This window comes from Panthera onca, chromosome B3, assembly GCF_046562875.1.
Source record: "Panthera onca isolate mPanOnc1 chromosome B3, mPanOnc1 haplotype 2, whole genome shotgun sequence".
NCBI lineage: Eukaryota > Metazoa > Chordata > Mammalia > Carnivora > Felidae > Panthera > Panthera onca.
The window spans coordinates 74,284,075-74,300,995 of NC_138344.1; the positions used below are offsets into that span (position 1 = coordinate 74,284,075).

The 16,921-nt window shown below is 51.8% G+C and overlaps 4 protein-coding genes across 5 annotated transcripts; 2 read left to right on the forward strand and 2 right to left on the reverse strand.

Moving 5' to 3' along the window:
- Nucleotides 1-2,451: 2,451 nt before the first annotated feature.
- Nucleotides 2,452-4,348, forward strand: FITM1 (fat storage inducing transmembrane protein 1). The gene is made up of 2 exons (XM_060619307.3): nt 2,452-3,330; nt 3,710-4,348. The coding sequence occupies exons 1-2, from the start codon at nt 3,065-3,067 to the stop codon at nt 4,320-4,322; spliced, it is 879 nt and encodes a 292-aa protein (XP_060475290.2). The 5' UTR covers nt 2,452-3,064; the 3' UTR covers nt 4,323-4,348.
- Nucleotides 4,349-7,047: 2,699 nt separating this feature from the next.
- On the forward strand, nt 7,048-9,847 carry PSME1 (proteasome activator subunit 1). The gene is made up of 11 exons (XM_060619342.3): nt 7,048-7,217; nt 7,844-7,876; nt 8,021-8,083; nt 8,199-8,309; nt 8,398-8,443; nt 8,560-8,657; nt 8,902-8,970; nt 9,056-9,123; nt 9,230-9,284; nt 9,362-9,448; nt 9,622-9,847. Exons 1-11 carry the CDS (start codon nt 7,179-7,181, stop codon nt 9,700-9,702), a joined length of 750 nt encoding a protein of 249 aa, XP_060475325.1. The 5' UTR covers nt 7,048-7,178; the 3' UTR covers nt 9,703-9,847.
- Nucleotides 9,848-9,902: 55 nt separating this feature from the next.
- Nucleotides 9,903-12,265, reverse strand: EMC9 (ER membrane protein complex subunit 9). Its single transcript, XM_060619348.3, has 5 exons — nt 11,618-12,265; nt 11,399-11,475; nt 10,421-10,490; nt 10,237-10,331; nt 9,903-10,083 (listed from the first exon to the last, which is right to left on the reverse strand). Exons 1-5 carry the CDS (start codon nt 11,813-11,815, stop codon nt 9,903-9,905), a joined length of 621 nt encoding a protein of 206 aa, XP_060475331.1. The 5' UTR covers nt 11,816-12,265.
- An 878-nt stretch (nt 12,266-13,143) lies between these two features.
- On the reverse strand, nt 13,144-16,905 carry PSME2 (proteasome activator subunit 2). Of its 2 annotated transcripts, XM_060619346.2 has the most exons (11): nt 16,760-16,899; nt 16,417-16,449; nt 15,939-16,001; nt 15,617-15,703; nt 15,482-15,512; nt 15,298-15,395; nt 14,188-14,256; nt 13,964-14,031; nt 13,747-13,801; nt 13,363-13,449; nt 13,144-13,271 (listed from the first exon to the last, which is right to left on the reverse strand). In XM_060619346.2, the coding sequence occupies exons 1-11, from the start codon at nt 16,805-16,807 to the stop codon at nt 13,191-13,193; spliced, it is 720 nt and encodes a 239-aa protein (XP_060475329.1). In that variant the 5' UTR covers nt 16,808-16,899; the 3' UTR covers nt 13,144-13,190. The 2 variants fall into 2 exon arrangements, with proteins under 2 accessions (XP_060475329.1, XP_060475330.1); XM_060619347.3 differs by lacking the exon at nt 15,939-16,001 and having other exon boundaries at nt 16,760-16,905.
- Nucleotides 16,906-16,921: the final 16 nt, after the last annotated feature.

Consider the following 16,921-nt stretch of genomic DNA (forward strand, 5'->3'; position numbering starts at 1 on the left):
TGGGTGGGGGATGGGCTAGATGGGTAATGGGTACTAAGGAGGGTACTTGTTGGGATGAGGACTGGGTGTTGCATGGAAGTGATGAATCACCAAATTCTCCGGAAACCAATATTGCACTGTATGTTAACTAACTAAAAAAAAAATTTTTAACTAAAGTTTAAATTAAAAAAAAACCAAAGCTACAAAAAAAAGTGAAATCTTTGCTGTACTAATTATACATTTTATATTACTAACAATTATTATGAAAACTTTATCCAGAAGAAAAACGTTTTAATTTCAGGGCCTTATGAACACAAGAAATATTTAAAAATTAACTTTCAGGGCACCTGGGTGGCTCAGTCGATTAAGTGTCTCACTCGATTTCGGCTCAAGTCATGATCTCATGGTTCATGGGATTGAGCCCCACGTCGGGCTCTGCATTGGCAGCACAGAGGCTGCTTGGGACTCTCTCTCTCTCTCAAAATAACTTCAAAAAAATTAAAATTAAGTTTCAAGTTACAGACTTTTTTTGGCAGAGACATGTGATCAATAAAAGACTTTCAGAGGGCGCCTGGATGACTGAGTCGGTTGAGCATCTGACTTTGGCTCAGGTCATGATCTCACAGCTCGTGAGTTCGAGCCCTGTGTCCGGCTCTGTGCTGACAGCTCGGAGCCTGGAGCCTGTTTCGGATTCTGTGTCTCCCTCTCTCTCAATGTGAAACTATCTCGCATTCTGTCTCTCTCTCTCTCTCAAAAATAAACATAAAAAAATTAATAAAAAATAAAGAACTTTCAGGCACAAAAACATTAGGATAAATTCTGTAGGGGAAGTCTAATAGAAATATGATTTCTGACTATTAAGATCTTGTCACTTGTTTTTTAAGTGGATAATGGTAAGATATATAGTCACTGTAGGGTTTAGATTCCATTGGGTATATTTAAAAGAGTGATCTATAGAAAATGCGTTGGAAATTATGTTCTGTGCAACTATTTAAAATTACAATGAGGGGCGCCTGGGTGGCTCAATCGGTTAAGCGTCCGACTTCGGCTCAGGTCATGATCTCACGGTCCATGAGTTTGAGCCCCACGTCGGGCTCTGTGCTGACAGCTTAGAGCCTGGAGCCTGCTTCAGATTCTGTGTCTCCCTCTCTCTCTGACCCTCCCCTGTTCATGCTCTGTCTCTCTCTGTCTCAAAAATAAATAAAACATAAAAAAATTTTTTTTTAATTACAATGAAAATTTTTTGTCAACTTAAAAATGTGTGAGAGGTTCTATAGGTCTTCATGTTGGGTCCATAAACAGGAACTATGTCGAGGTATGGCTTTAGGATCTGAAAGGAATCAGATTGATTAGTCAATGTTGGTCAGTTTATGAATGAGGGCATGGAGGACCAAGGAAGATTAGTTGATTTTCCCAAAGTCACACAGTTCAGAACCCAGGGGTACTTGCTTGCTCATTCTTTTCACTACTTCATGGGCCTCCACTGTGCTCTGAAAACCCACCACAGTTTTGTGGAATGAGGAAGGCAGACAAAAAAAGTATCCCAGAACAGTTACTGAATAAGAGGGATGTCCCTTGGTTAGGTTGCTCTCCTCCTTGTGGTTCTAGCCCCAGGGGTCAGGCTGGGAGGCCAGTGTGGGGCTTAGGACCCAGGGTAACTGGCAGGTGGACACAACCTAAGGTTTTGATGGACTCCAAGCTGGGGATTTTTGTAGGGTCTCCACTCCCACCCCCATCACATGGTACTAAGCCTAATCTTTGGGGTTCTGAAAGTCCAACCGGGGCTGCCACCATCTCTCATACAGTACGCCTTTCATCAGACACTTCGATTTCATGTGTTGGCCATCATAATAAACACCAAGGAATGGGGGGTGCCTGGGTGGCTCAATCCATCAAGTGCCAGACTCTTGGTTTTGGCTCAGGTCATGACCTCTCAGCTTCATGGGTCTGAGCCCTGCATCCAGCTCTGCACTGGCAGTGCGGAAACTGCATGGGCTTCTCCCTCTCCTTCTCTCTGCCCCTCCCCCACTCATGCTGTCTCTCTCTCTCTCTCTCTCTCTCAAAATAAGTAAACTTCAAGATTCTCTCTCCCTCTGCCCCTCTCCCCCCGCTCAGTCTCAGTAAAATTAAAAAAAAAAAAATCTGGGTCTGTTTCATCAGTGGGATCTAGCTCCTCTCCTGAATCAGGATGCATGAGATGTCTGTGCACAGCACGGTGTCCCAACTCAGGCAGAGGAGGCACATCAGCAGGGGTATCCACTTAGGTGCACTGTGACCTGAGGGGCTTGACCCAGCCCCAGCCCCTGTCTGGTGTGAGGAGCTCTGAGGGGCTAGTTTGGCCCTACATAAACCATGGTGTTTATGCAATGCACCAGACATCAGATCTAACGTGAGACCATTCTTTGTGGGGTTTTTTTTGTTTGTTTTTTAGTTAAAGAAAAAAAAAGTTATCATCTTGAGAGAGAGAGAGAGAGATCATGCAAGCTAAGCGAGAGCTAGATGGAGGGCTTGATCCCACAACCCTGGGATCATGACTGAGCCACAATCAGGAGTCAGATGCTCAACCAACTGAGCCACCGGTGGGGTGCCCCCAGACACAGATATTTTTAATGATTTCCAAGATTTAGTTAATCTGAATCTTCATGACCCCTGATTTCCTTGTGGAGCAAACAAAGTAAATTTGGGGTGGGGTGGGGGTGACTGGCTGATCAAACAAAGACAGGCAGACCCAGGCAGACTGTGGACAAAGACAACACTGAACAGTAGACCTTACCCTCCAACAAGAACTAGAACAGGGTTGGAGCTGGGGACACAAACCTAGAGAGTCAAGGGGACACAGGGCTAACAGGAAAGGACACAGGCCACTGTCAGGACACACATCTAAGGCTAGGACCCTGCTGACGTGGCAGCCCTCCGCCCTGGCCCCTTGCTGCCCCCCGCCCCTCTCCCCCGCCTGCCAGCTGCCAACAGGGCTCTGCCCTGTGTCTGCCACACCTGTCACTGCCTGTCCTTGTCCAGGGGGGGCCCCATCAGCCCCTCCTCAGCTGCCCAGCAGAGCAAGCAGTTAGTGGGGAGGGGAGGGAACATGGAGCGGGGGCCGGTGGTGGGGGCAGGGCTGGGGGCCGGGGCCCGAATCCGGGCACTGCTGGGCTGCCTGGTCAAGGTGCTGCTCTGGGTGGCCTCTGCCTTGCTGTACTTTGGAAGTGAACAGGCTGCCCGGCTCCTGGGCAGCCCCTGCTTACGGCGCCTCTACCATGCCTGGTTGGCAGCAGTGGTCATCTTTGGGCCCCTTCTGCAGTTCCATGTCAACCCTCGGACTATCTTCGCCAGCCACGGCAACTTCTTCAACATGTGAGTCCACTTGAGGCTGTGGGCGCCGGCTCCCTGTGCTCTGAGATCCCAGCTCCCTCCTCCAGGCTTCTGTCCTCCTGCCAGTCTGGACACTAAAAATAGGCTAGGAGGTTGAGGAGAAATTGGGAGGAGGGGGAGGGGAACAGAGTTGTGGGGTACAGGGGAAATCAGGAGCAGGGCTGAAGAGGAAATATGGGTCCTAGAAGGCTGAATGGGCCTCTAAGGAGATGGCAAAGTTTAAGTGAATGGGGGTGGGTAGGGGGAGGAAATGGAACCAGAGATGATATGCAGGACTGGGAACAGCAGTGATGGGAACACAGACGGGGTGGGAGATGGGGCTTGAGGGGTCCCAATAGCCTCCCTTCTCCTGTGCCCACAGAAAGTTTGTGAATTCGGCATGGGGCTGGACGTGCACCTTCCTGGGGGGCTTCGTGTTGCTGGTGGTGTTCCTGGCTACCCGGCGCGTGGCGGTGACTGCCCGGCACCTGAGCCGGCTGGTGGTGGGGGCCGCAGTGTGGCGGGGGGCTGGCAGGGCCTTCCTGCTCATCGAGGACCTGACTGGTTCCTGCTTCGAGCCTCTGCCCCAGGGCCTGCTGCTGCACGAGCTTCCCGACCGCCGCAGCTGCCTGGCAGCCGGCCACCAGTGGCGGGGCTACACGGTCTCCTCCCACACCTTCCTGCTCACCTTCTGCTGTCTGCTCATGGCTGAGGAAGCCGCTGTGTTCGCCAAGTACCTGGCCCATGGGCTGCCAGCCGGGGCGCCCCTACGCCTAGTCTTCCTGCTCAACGTGCTGCTGCTGGGCCTCTGGAACTTCTTGCTGCTCTGTACCGTCATCTATTTCCACCAGTATACTCACAAGGTGGTGGGTGCTGCAGTGGGGACCTTTGCCTGGTACCTCACCTATGGCAGCTGGTATCATCAGCCCTGGTCTCCAGGGAGCCCGGGCCACGGGCTCTTCCCTCGGCCCCACTCCAGCCGCAAGCATAACTGAAAGAAATAAAGGAAAATCAGGCCTAAGTCTGGCTCTTCTCATCATTTGGTTGGGAGGACTCAGAAACGGTGAGAAGGATAAGAAAAGAATCAGGCAGTCTCGCGTTCCTCAACCATTTCTTGCTGTTATGGACTTTGAATATCCTTCCTTATGCTTGATCTCCATCCCTCCTGCTGTCCTTTTAGTCTCCCAGTCCTTGCAGACTTCAAGCTACATGGAGGGTTTTGCTGTCAAGGAATGGTGATGTTAGAGCAGGTAAAAGTGCCCTTAGGTATGGGCAGCACTCCTGCTGGGCAGGTGCTTCATCTCTAGCCTGGCTGATTTGTTTTTCCTGCCTCCTGCACTGAATCCCACCCTCCGCCTTCCTCAGGGGCCTGTCTATCTGGGCACATTTATTTAACAGGTATTTATTGAGCCAAGCAGAGTTCCATGCCTTATGAATGAGACAAGGTTTCTGGAGGACCTGGGTGGCTTGGTCAGTTAAGCATCCTACTTGACTTCAGCTCGGGTCATGATCTCACAGTTCGTGAGATGGAGCCCTGAGTCGGGCTCTGCACTGACAACACAGAGCCTGCTTGGGATTCTCTCTCTCTCCCTCTCTCTGTCCCTCCCCTGCTCACATTCTCTCTCTCTCAAAATAAATAGACATTTAAAAATAATAATTATAAATCAAAAGCAAAAAAAAAAAAAAAAGACAAGGTTTCTGCTCTTTGGAGGCTTATGGGTTAATGGGGGAGGCAGATGATAAACTCACAAATAATGGCAGATGCTTCTATTGTGCTTACAATGTGCCAGGCACAGTTCTAAGTGTTTCTAAGTTCTTCATATAAATTAAGACATTTAGCCCTCATAACAACACCAACACTATCAGGTAGGTTTGGTGGTATTCCTATTGTACAGTTGTGAAAACTGAGATACAGAGGTTAAGTAACTTGTTCACAGCTAGTAAATATCAAAGTCAGGATTATAAACCCACATGATGTGGGTCCATTGTCTGTGCTCTAAATTGAGGACCAGCAACTACAGCCCTCCTGTGGCCAGTTTTTGTATGGCCTGAGAGTTAAGAAAAGTTTTTACATTAAAAAAAATTTTTATTTAGTTTATTTTTGAGAGAGAGAGATTGAACACAAGCGAGGAAGGGGTGGGGATAGAGGAGACACAGAATCCAAAGCAGGCTCCAGGCTCTGAGCTGTCAGCACAGAGCCCGATGCGGGGCTCAAACTCACAAACCCTGAGATATGATCTGAGCTGAAGTCTGACGCTTAACCAGCTGAGCCACCCAGGCGCCCAGATTTTTAAGTTTTTAATGATTGAAAAAAAGAATATTCCATGATATGAGAAAATTACACAGAATTCAAAGTCCATTGTCCATAGATAGTTTTATTGGAACCTAGACATACTAATTCATTTAGGTATTCATTCATTCATACCTGCTGCAATGGCAGAGTCGTTACTACAGACACCATTGACCCACAAAGCCTAAATTATTTACTATCTGGCTTTTTACAGAAAAAGTTTGCCAACTCCTGGTCTAAACCACACTATCCGTGGAGCACCTGGGTGGCTGAGTCAGTTAAACATCCAACTTCGACTCAGGTCATGATCTCACCGTTGGTCGGTTAGAGTCCTGTGTCAGGCTCTGTGCTGACAGCTCAGAGCCTGAGCCTGCTTCAGATTCTGTGCCTCCCTCTCTCTCTGCCCCTCCCCTGCTTGCTCTCTTTCTCTCTCTCTCTTTCAAAAATAAACATTAAAAAAAATCTCTTAAACCACCACTATCCTCAAAAAAATAAATAAACTGGCTAATATCAGAGAGCTAAGTGCTATGAATGTACTAAAACAGGCTGGTTTGTAATAAAGACTTACTGGAGAGAGTTCCCTCTGGAGAGGCGACATTTCAACTGAGAACCTAAGGCAAGTAAAGGGTGTGTCAAGCAAAGGGATTATAGTAAGGGCAAAGGCCCTGAGGTAGGAATGAACACCAGACAGATTTAAGCAACAATGGAAGGCCCAGGTATTTGCAAGTGTAATGAAAGGGGAAAGCAGTGCAAAGCGAAGTTGAAAAACAGGTGACTGGCAGGCCAGGCAAGCCTTATGAGCCAGGAAAGCCCTTTAGATTTCATTCTAAGGTCAACAGGAAGCTGAGAAAGGGCTTTAAGCCAAGAGAGGGGTCTCATGCCACTGCTGTGCGGAGAGTATCGAGGGGTGTAGTCCACAACGGCCAGGAGAGAGTTGACCGGGGCCTGGGTCGGAGTGGTGACAGTGTCTTATGTCACCGCATGGGCCAGCAGATGCCCATGGAGCCAGGGCTATGTAGGGAGACCAGAAAAGACGAAAGAGCGCCAGATAAGGCTTATCATGGTTCCAGCAGAGCAGGAGCAGAAGAGAACCAGCGGAACGCGGAGGCAGGGAGATGGGAGGCGGGCACTGGCCTTGGCAGGCCTATGGGCTCCGGGAGGCGGGGAGGCGGGCCCGCGGTACGTGGGGACGCGAGGAGTTGAAAAAAAGCGGGGGGCGGGGCGGTGGCAGTAGGCTTCGAGTCCAAAGGCGGGAAGCTAGGCGGCGGGGTGGGAGTGGCTGAGCGTCGGGAGGCAGAGTTGCGAGGTGGAGGCGGGCTGGCGCTGGTCGCCCCGCGGAGGTGGCGGTGGCAGTGCTCCTCTCGGCCTCCAGGGGGAGCCCCGCCGCGGCTGCAGCCCTCCCCCGCTCCACCCTCTCCTCTCCCCGTCTGGCCCCGCCCCCTCCAGTACCTCCACTCCCCGATACCGAGGAAGGCGGTGGTGGGGGCGAGCGTTTGCTTTCGCTTTTCCTTCCCTGTGCGCGCTCCGCTTCTCGTGCGGCGTTAGGCCCCCCGCCCCGGCAATGGCCACACTCAGGGTCCAGCCTGAAGCCCAAGCCAAGGTGAGCGCTGCGGGTTTGAGGAAGGGCCCATTAGGGAGGCGTGGCTCTGAAAGGCTGCAGGCGTCCATGACCCACCCCCCAACCCCCGTCGCGAGTCCAGTCGAGGTCGAATGGAGCCCACGCGAGCCTCTGTGCCAGGAGCACCTGTGCCGGAGGGAGACAGGCGAGGTCCACCTGCCGGGATAAGCTAGGCGGCTGAGGTTCAGTGGGGTGCGGTGAAGTGGAGAGCTGGCGTGGAGGGGAAGTCCGCTGGCGCGGGCTTGGGGCCACACACAGACAGGATGCCGGAGCTGCCCTGCCACCTCATGACCTTTCCCACTGGAGGGCCCCGGGCCCACTCCACAGAGCATGCCGTCCCTGTGCCAGTCGCAGAGGCTCTTAGACCCCTCCTTGTACAGCCCAGGAGACCTGGGCTCTGAGTCTGAGGGATCTGTTCTCACTTGGACCACCTGCCATTCACGGCCAGGAATGTTCTCATCCGCCGCATCCAGCCCCAAGGGAATCCACTTCACCCTCCCCAACCCAACCCCCTTCCCCATGTCAGGCCCTATACAACCCTAAGGGAACGGTCCTCAAATGAACTGGCTGTAAAGCCAGGTGTGTGAAGGGCTGCCTGTGTCCCACAGGTGGATGTGTTCCGTGAAGACCTGTGTACCAAGGTAGGTAACCTGGCCCATCAGCGCCCCACCCCTACCTAACTCCCACCGCTCAGCCCTTCCTTGCTGGGCAGTGTCAACGCTGCTTCACTGCCAGAAGAACATTTTATTCTGACCTCCATCTTCCCCCACCCCCACTTCATACAGACAGAAAACCTGCTGGGGAGCTACTTCCCCAAGAAGATTTCTGAGTTGGATGCATTTTTAAAGGTACTGGGGGCAGCAGGAAGCTAGAGAGTAAGGATCAAGGGGAGAGTCTGGGGGGCCATCAGAGTGAGGTGAGAGGGATGCCCTTGCCTCCAGCCCTCCTCCCACCCTGCACCAGGAGCCAGCTCTCAATGAAGCCAACCTGAGCAATCTGAAGGCCCCATTGGACATCCCAGTGCCTGATCCAGTCAAGGAGAAAGAGAAGGAGGAGCGGAAGAAGCAGCAGGAGGCAAGCCAGGAAGAGCTGGGAGGAGGGACCCAACCATGGGGAAAATCAGCCTTAGGCCTGACTCCCAAGAGCCCCTATCTCCCTGCAGAAGGAAGACAAAGATGGAAAGAAGAAAGAGGAAGATGAAGACAAAGGTACCACTATGAAGGGACTTGAGTCTCACATCCCAGGAACTCCTCTGTAGGGATTCCTCTTTTCCTGCTCCTCACACAGTTCCAGCCTGGTGACTGACCCATTGCCCACTGCGTAGGTCCTCCCTGTGGCCCAGTGAACTGCAATGAGAAGATCGTGGTCCTCCTTCAGCGTCTAAAGCCTGAGATCAAGGATGTCATTGAGCAGCTCAACCTGGTGAGCCCTCCCACTCCCACCCCCAGGCTTCAGATCTAACCCTTTGTCCTCTTTGGTCTGGGCCAGGTAGCACTTGGCACCTGCCAAGTCTTAGCAGGAGAGGGCACAGCAAGTGAAGCCAGAATTGTAGGCCTTGGGGCTCAGGACAGACTTGGCACGCCTTCCCTCGCCATGGGCAGGGAAGCAAAGGACAGAGAGTTAGGTTGGGAGCTGATGTGGCTTTGATACCATTTCCTCCTTCCAGGTCACCACCTGGTTACAGCTTCAGATACCTCGAATTGAAGATGGGAACAATTTTGGAGTGGCTGTACAGGTGAAAGCACTACCCCGCTCCTCTGCCCTCCTTACTGCTTCAGTCCGCACTGTTTTCCACTTTTCCCCTTGCATTCTTTCCCCAGGAGAAGGTGTTTGAGCTGATGACTGCCCTTCACACAAAGCTGGAAGGCTTCCACACGCAAATCTCCAAGTGAGTGACTGCCCATTTGCACCTGCATGCATACCCTGCCTTTTCCTTGGACAGAGGCTTGGGCTCCCTCTCTTCCTTCTGTTCCCAACCCTTCTGCTTCCTACAGGTATTTCTCTGAGCGGGGCGATGCTGTGACCAAAGCAGCCAAGCAGCCCCATGTGGTAGGTGAGGCCCAAGTCAGGGTGCATGGTGGGGGAAGGACACATCTGAAGTCAGACCTGATCCAAATCTCCCACAGGGTGATTATCGACAGCTGGTGCATGAGCTGGATGAGGCAGAGTACCGGGACATCAGGTTGATGGTCATGGAGATCCGCAATGCTTATGTGAGGAAGCAAGGGCAGGGGTGGGCAGAGGCAGCTTTCCCAGGCCACCTACTCCCTGACCCTACAGGCTGGGGGTGAAGGGTGACAGAGCTTAGCCTCTCCACAAGACTAGAAATGGGGTATAGGAGCCACCAGGGGCCTGTGGCTACCCTCACTCCTCTCTGGCCCTGTAGGCTGTGTTATATGACATCATCCTGAAGAACTTCGAGAAGCTCAAGAAGCCGAGGGGAGAAACAAAAGGAATGATTTATTGAGAGCCTCTTTTCATCCTGTAATGGGTCCAGCAGAGACCTTCCTATCTTTTACACAGGACTCCAGACTTTCCGCACCTTCAGCCTGTTGAGGTTTCTCCCTCCCCTGCCTCCCAGGCCCAATAAATAGTCATACCATTGCCCTTCAGCCCAAGTATCTTTATTGGATCCTGACCCTTTCCCTCCCACCTCCCAGCCCTGACTCAGGTATTTCCATTGGTGGGACCAACCCATTGGGTGATTTGGGTGTTGAGCTGTTGGTTGGTCCAGTCCTGCCGGATGTCGTCAAGGTGGCAGTCAAAGTCCACAAGGTGCTGGTGGGCCCGGCCCTCCAATAGTGCTCCCACCATCTGCCGTGACTCTTCCCAGTCCCTCCACATCACTCTGAAATAATAACCCCCAAACTCAGTAGGCGGTGGGGCCAGATACTTGGCAGAGGTTAGGGCCTAGAGAAGGACCCTTGGGGCAAGATGAAGGACAAAGGAGGCCCAGGAGCTGTGAGTTTCCAAAAAGAGGTGGTGGGAGTGGGGCACTCACAAGTTCTTGTCCTTGGGGACCCAGCGGAGACCATGGTTTTCCAGGACGATGACTGGGGGCACATGAGGCTGAGGCACCAGTTTCTGATTATCCAACTGTATGGACAAGGAATGGCTGGTGAGGGTTTCAAGGACCCCACTTCCTATTTTCTCACCAAGTCCCCACCCTGAAACCCAAGCCTCACCATAATAAGTACTGCATCAGGGAAGAATTCTGCAATCCGCCCAGCGATTTTCAAGGCCAAGGGCCCAGGGCTGTGTAGAGGGAAGATCAGAGGAGTGAGGAGGTGACTAGAGATAGACCCTGTCCATCTGAGCTGGGCCTCACAGGTCTCCTAGATGAAGACACAGTGGTGGGCTTTCCCTGTAACTGGTCTGAGGGGTCAGGCCTGCTTGAAGCTTCATACACGACTGCTTAATGCTTGGGTGCTGTGGAAAACAGGTGCTCAGACTGCTGGTCAAGGTGAAAATCAAAGGTGGTCTTTTGGTAGGGTAATTTGGCATAACCACCCAGATTTAAGCAGTATACTATACATATGCTGACCCAGAAATTCCACTTAAGAGAATTTACTGTAATAATTGGACAGTGTGTGTTAACAAAAAAATGGAAACAACCTCAATGTTTAAAGGCATGAAATAAATCATGGTATATCCATCCATACTCCTACTATATAGCTGCCAGGCTAAGGTAAATCTTTAGAGATGGAAAGATGGCAGATATTTACTAAGTGAGGAGGGAAAAGCAAATCACAAAACTGTATAATTTGATCCAGATAGGGGATTCATATGTAAGTATATAACTTTTTCTATATATAAGGAAATTTCTTCCCCCCCCCTACCCCCCCGAAGTTGCTGGTTGGGCTTCCTCTATGTTCTGCCAGCGCTTGGGGGGGGGGGGGGGAGGACGACACCTCAGTTAAAGCCAGGTGTCAGCTTGTTACTTACACACAACTATCCCCCCGAACCCCCACTACAGCTCCTCCAGGGATCGCCTTCATATTTCTTTATATGCCTTCACTCCAGTACTCAGCCTAGTGCCTGGTGTATATAGTACCTGCTCCTAAGCATTCGACGAAGGACAGATGGGAGGAAAGACCAAGAAGAGTTCTCTTGATCCCTCATCCCATAACCCTTAGCCTTCTGCCTCGAGCTACTCCACTCACCTCTGATCGTCCAGAGCTGCATTGGCATGGTAGTACCCAGCCACTACCAGACCGGCCTGCGCGCCCCACACATCCACCTGCCGTGGGAAAGGGGCCATCAGAAACCCAATCGTGCCGCCCGCCCTGTAGGTGCGCACTGCTGCCCAGAGACCGGGGATGGGCTTGGGCTAGGGGTGTTAGGGGGTTTCCCGGTGGTCAGTGGGAGTCCAGCGACGGCACCTGGTTGAGGGCGACCTCCAGCATGACGGACAGGGCTAGGTGGCTGTGGAACAGGGGCACACAGTCGGTGAGACACAGGCATTCTCCCGACCGCGGCGCGGGCGCCAGCAAGAGCCCGTTGACGGCGGCGTGCGGGTACCGGGCGGCGTGGAGACACATCTTCACGTAGGCCCGAGCCGAAATCTCCACCTCCCCCATGGCGAGCGGGGTCCCAGCTCTCGTCCGCGAAGCTCCCTCCAGTGCCCCGGAGCCTTCCTTGTCCCTTCTCTCTGCCTCCTCACTTAGATTCGGCCGTGACGCTGACTCGGCTCGAAGGCAGCCAGCCGGCTCTGGGGGACTTGGGTCCCAGCGCCCGGTCCCCACCTGGCCTGGGGCGCAGGCGGTGGGAATTGCACGCTGCAAAGCCGAGCTCCGCCTCCGCCCGCCCGCATCGGGAGGCCGCAGATCCCCGCCAGTCTGGGGGCTCAGAGCCTGCTGCAGAGAGCAGTACCAGCTTCTGGAGTCCCGCCCACGTGGTGCCCTTTGATAGGCTTAGAGGTTCTCATTTTGCCCAATCATCGGCCGCGTCCACACTTTGCCCCACCTTGGTCGCCCGAGCACTGGAAAGAACCCACACCTGAAAACTGAAGAGACCTGCTCGCTCACTGATTGGTTAGGCTACTCGACTTCGGCCCAGAATTGCAGGATGGCTGGGTGTGATACCTGTGCATCTTCCCCTACAGACCCCGCGAAGCCACAGGGGGTGGAGCGCGCGCCCAGCGTCGGGTGTCTCCGAGCACTGGATCTCCGAACGTGGGCACGAAGCGGACTGCCTTGCTCCTACTATGGAATGAGTGGATTTGTACTCTAGACCAGCTCCTTCACCAAAGACCCGTGTTACCTTTGCCACTACAGGATATATGGCCCTTGGTTTCCTTAATGTATTCTCTGCAGAAATAAAGACGGCAATCGGCTGAAGGAAGGGGGAAAGAGAACAAAAAGGAAAATTTACCGACCCATCCTTCCCTTAATGAATGTCCTGCAGTATAATTTTCTTCAACATAATGCCTTGGGAGCATTTTTCTCCCTGTCATCTCTTGAGGAGTCCCACCATTCACCCCTAATTCTCCCAGTGAAACTCACCCCCTCTTCAGGCTTGCTCTGAGCTAATGACAAGTGTTGTTCCTTCCTTCCTTCCTTCCTTCATTCTCTGATCTCAGCCACGGAGCTTTCTACTTGTCTGTTCAAAGCCTGATTATTCCTATAAGGGGCCTTCGCAAAAGCCATTTCTTCCAGTAAGCACTCATGAGCCCCCTAGATGGAAATAATCTTGTGAAATCCCCAAATACGGGCTATCTGTGTAGCTGTCATGACATGTCACAATTTCCACTCTGTTCTTTAGGATGACTTCTTAAGAACAGGATGGGCTTCCCATTCATCTTTGCCATTATGGCATCCCCTCTCTTTCCCACCACCACATTCACATCCAGTGGCTGCAAAGGTGGCACTCAATAAATGCTTTTTGAATGAATGACACACACCAGAGATAATCCACACAAAGCATAGATCATTTATTTCCCTTCTGGCCCTGGGCTCAGTACATAGATGGCTTCTCTTCACCCTTCGGGTTGATAATTTTCTCTAGGTTGCTGCTGATGATATGATAAAGCTCAGCCTGGAAGAAGGTCAGAAGGGTGGCAGTCAGGTTCTTGGCCTTTCCCCTATCCCCCTCAACCATCTCCCCTAGGGGCTTACTCCACACTCACGTAGAAGGCCCTCAGGTCCAGCACCATGGCCCTGAGCTCCCCATAGGCTGCCTCATCTCGCTCATGTACCAGGGCCCGGTAATCCATCTGGGATGTGGGAGGCAAAGCTGAGTCAGCCCCATGGGAGATTGGGACATTAATCTGGTTTCCCCATATAGGGAATAGGTAACTTGAGGAGGAGTCCCTTCTCAGCACCAAGAAATGGAATCCCACAGGATCAAGCAGAGAAAAGGGTCAAGGTTTTGAAGCCAAATCAGTTTTTCTAGCCAATTCTCTTGGTTTAATATTCTCTACATTGGGAAGATCAGAAAACAGACAAGGAAGACCTCTATCCCCTCTTCCTTGCCCCACCTCAGCTAAAAGACTGGTGGACTATCCACTCACTACATGAGTCTCCTTAGAGGCCTTGGCCACAGCATCCCCGCGTTCTGAGAAGTACCTGTCAAAAGCAAGGGGATAATGACAAGAATGGGTAATGAGAGAGAGATATACCCTCAGAACCTTCCCAAAGCCCTCTATCATCCTGATGGAACCGCCCAGCTTTGGCAATCCCAAAGAAATGTTCCTTTAGCCCCTCTTCTGGCCCTCCAGCTGCCCTCACTTGGAAATGGTTGTTTGGAAGGCTTCCACTTTAGTCTTGACTGCATTCACCCTCTCCAGCACCTTCTCCTATGGTAACAAAAGAGATGGGAGGCAAGAAAAACACTTCATTTCCTCTGTCCTTCACTCACTATCTTCCTCCTCCTCCTAGTTCATGTCTAGCTCCTATCCCTCACTCCCCAAGTCTCTCCCTGCTCTCAATGTCCTCACACACAGTTTTCTTACCTGGATTGCCACCCCAAAGTCATTTCCATCCTCAATCTTGGGGATCAGGTGCTGGATCCATGTGATCACCTATATTAATGATCATGTAGGAATCATTCAACAAACTTACTGGGTTCTTACTTTTACCGCCACTTCCTAATAACAGCTATATTTAATTGAACCCTTATCATATGCCAGCCACTGTGATATATATATATATATATATATATATATATATATACACACACACATATATATAATTTAATCCTCACAGCAGTCTTAGGATGCCTGGGTGGTTCAGTTAAGCATCCGACTTCAGCTCAGGTCATGATCTCACAGTTGGTGAGTTCGGGCCCTTTATTGGGCTCTCTGCTGTCACAGTGGAGCCTGCTTCAGATCCCCTCTCCCCTTCTCTCTCTGCCCCTCCCCCACTCTCTCTATATCTCAAAAATAAATAAACATTAAAAAATCTTCAGGGGTGCCTGGGTGGCTCAGTCAGTTGAGCGTCCAACTTCGGCTCAGGTCACCATCTCACAGTTCATGGGTTCAAGCCTTGCATCGGACTCTGTGTTGACAGCTTGGAGGCTGTTTGGGATTCTTTGTCTCCTCTCTCTCTGCCCTTCCCCCACCCATGCTGTGTCTCTCTCATTCCCTCCCCAAAATAAATAAACATTAAAAAGTTAAAAAAAATCTTCACAGCAGTCTTCCAAAATATTCTTATTGTACCTGCTTAGCCGATGAAAAAGCTAAGTTGCAAAATGTCCAAGGAACTTATTTAAGGTAACCAGCTAGGTAAGTGATAGAGTCAGGCTTTGAACCCAAGCAGTCTCCCTCGAGGGCCCAAGCCCCCACCTCACTATGGCATAGGACCTGCATGGTGTACCTGGTACAGAGGTGGGTTCTGACACTATGGAGGTGGATACAGCACAGTCTCTGATTACAGAGACACCACTGTGGTATCAGAGGTCTAGCAGAATGAGAACACAAAGTATCTAACCCCAAGGCACAGGGGAAGTTTCCTATTTCAGCAAGAGGAAGGTTGAAGGACTGGTTGAGGGACTTGTATCTCTGAAGACTAAGGTCTAGCCTGGCTTGTCTTCCCTTTCTCTTTCCCCCAGTTCCCAGGCTTACCAGAATGCATTTTTCTTTGAGAGTCCACACTTCTGGCTTAACCAGGGCAAGTAGGGCGAGAACCTTCTCATTTCCAGGGAGAAAGCCACACTTAGGGGCTGTGAAAAAGAGGGCATTCAGGCCCCTTCTCATCCAACAGTCAATGTGCCATTTCCTCTTCCCTAGCCACCCCTTCCTCTCTTACCTTCTTTCTTCTCCTGCTTATCTGTTTCCATCTAAGATAAAAAGGGGGACAGCAGCTTTAGAAATGTCTTGGAGGTTGCAGGGTTATCCTCCCCACCTGGATTATAGTTTGACCCCTGCACACTGAGTGCCTCACCTCATCATCCTTGGGTGGGGGGTCTGGGATGGGGATGTCTAGTGGGGCCCGGAGAGAGGTCAGGTCAGCCACATTGAGGGAGTCCTCCTGCACAGAGCTCAGCGTCAGCAGCTGCCCAGCCTCTTTCCCTCATTCTGAGTCACAATCTTCCCTCCACACAGCCCACCCACCTACTGTCTAGGCTCAGGCCTCACCCCATCCTACCATTTCCAGTCTACTACTCATAACTGCTCTCTGCAGGCTGAGCCCAGTTGTTGCTGGAGGGGTTGGGTGGAGAGGAGAGAGGCCTTGGGATGGAGTGAGAAGGGCCCACACTACTCACTTGCAAGAGTTGATTCAGGTATATGATTTTCTGTGGTAAGAATCTGTAGAGGAATTCCTCTGCCTGTGGGTTACATTGCAAGGGTGGGGAATCTCAGAAGATGCTCAAGAGATGTCTGAGAAGTAGGACTGGAAGGGCCCTTGTAAATCATTGACTCCAATAATTACAAATAAGGAAACTGAAGCCATAAGAAGTGAAGGGACTTGCCCAAGCTGGGAAGTGGCAGAACCAAGGTTAGGGCTTTGGGACCACAGCTTTTCCCTTTTACACCCAAAGAGGGGAGAGGAAGTGGCAGAAGTGGAGAGAATATTAAGAGGGGTCAAATTAAAGGGGGAGATGAATAATTAGCCTTAGGTAAAGGTTTGAGAAGGGAAGGAAGGAGGGCCCAGGGTGGGTCTGGGGGTCAGTCTGAGAGGTTGCGGCCCTCAAGTACTGGTCTAAGATTCCGAGTCAAACCGCTTGAATCTAGAAGACTTACCTCCTGAAAAAGATTTTGCCTGAAGATATCCACCTGCACAGAGAGCAGTACCCGGATGTTGGTTAAGGGTCTCAGTTGTCAAGAGTAAGATCCCACCCACAAAGGGATGCCCTCCAACTTGGCTCAGGCCTTTCCTACCACAAGCCAGATTTCCCTGGAAGCTCATGCTCAGTGCAGAGACTGGTCAGAGGACAGAAATCTGGGAATCCCCCGGCAGAAGTGAAAGCACTAAGAAAAGGTTGGGGGAGTTCTCTGGCACGGCCTTGGTCCCCTGGAGCACCCAGACTGGCCTCCAGCCAGGAGGGCTCCCAGACCCTTCCCTGGCTTCCCGATCCCCCATTACCTGTTTGCGGGCTTCCCCGCTCAGGCGTACCCCACAAGGCTTGGCCATGCTGCTCCAGTTGCAAGATCTCCGGTCTCCCGGCTCTCTGCCCGGCCTTTCGCTTTCACTCCGCACGTCCAGGCCCGCCCCCCTCGGCCCCGCCCCTTTCCTTCTTTTCCCCCT

Coding starts and splice junctions, on each gene's coding strand:
- FITM1 (XM_060619307.3), top strand. CDS start 3,065: ATGGAGCGGGGGCCGGTGGTGGGGGCAGGGCTGGGGGCCGGGGCCCGA. Junction 3,331..3,709: donor CACGGCAACTTCTTCAACAT/GTGAGTCCACTT, acceptor CTGTGCCCACAG/AAAGTTTGTGAATTCGGCAT.
- PSME1 (XM_060619342.3), top strand. CDS start 7,179: ATGGCCACACTCAGGGTCCAGCCTGAAGCCCAAGCCAAG. Junction 8,658..8,901: donor TCATTGAGCAGCTCAACCTG/GTGAGCCCTCCC, acceptor TCCTCCTTCCAG/GTCACCACCTGGTTACAGCT. Junction 9,449..9,621: donor TGGAGATCCGCAATGCTTAT/GTGAGGAAGCAA, acceptor CTGGCCCTGTAG/GCTGTGTTATATGACATCAT.
- EMC9 (XM_060619348.3), bottom strand. CDS start 11,815: ATGGGGGAGGTGGAGATTTCGGCTCGGGCCTACGTGAAGATGTGTCTC. Junction 10,491..11,398: donor GCAGCTCTGGACGATCAGAG/GTGAGTGGAGTA, acceptor CCCTCTACACAG/CCCTGGGCCCTTGGCCTTGA. Junction 10,084..10,236: donor GTCCCCAAGGACAAGAACTT/GTGAGTGCCCCA, acceptor TTATTATTTCAG/AGTGATGTGGAGGGACTGGG.
- PSME2 (XM_060619346.2), bottom strand. CDS start 16,807: ATGGCCAAGCCTTGTGGGGTACGCCTGAGCGGGGAAGCCCGCAAACAG. Junction 16,002..16,416: donor GGCAAAATCTTTTTCAGGAG/GTAAGTCTTCTA, acceptor TGTAACCCACAG/GCAGAGGAATTCCTCTACAG. Junction 13,802..13,963: donor TTCCAAACAACCATTTCCAA/GTGAGGGCAGCT, acceptor TGCTTTTGACAG/GTACTTCTCAGAACGCGGGG.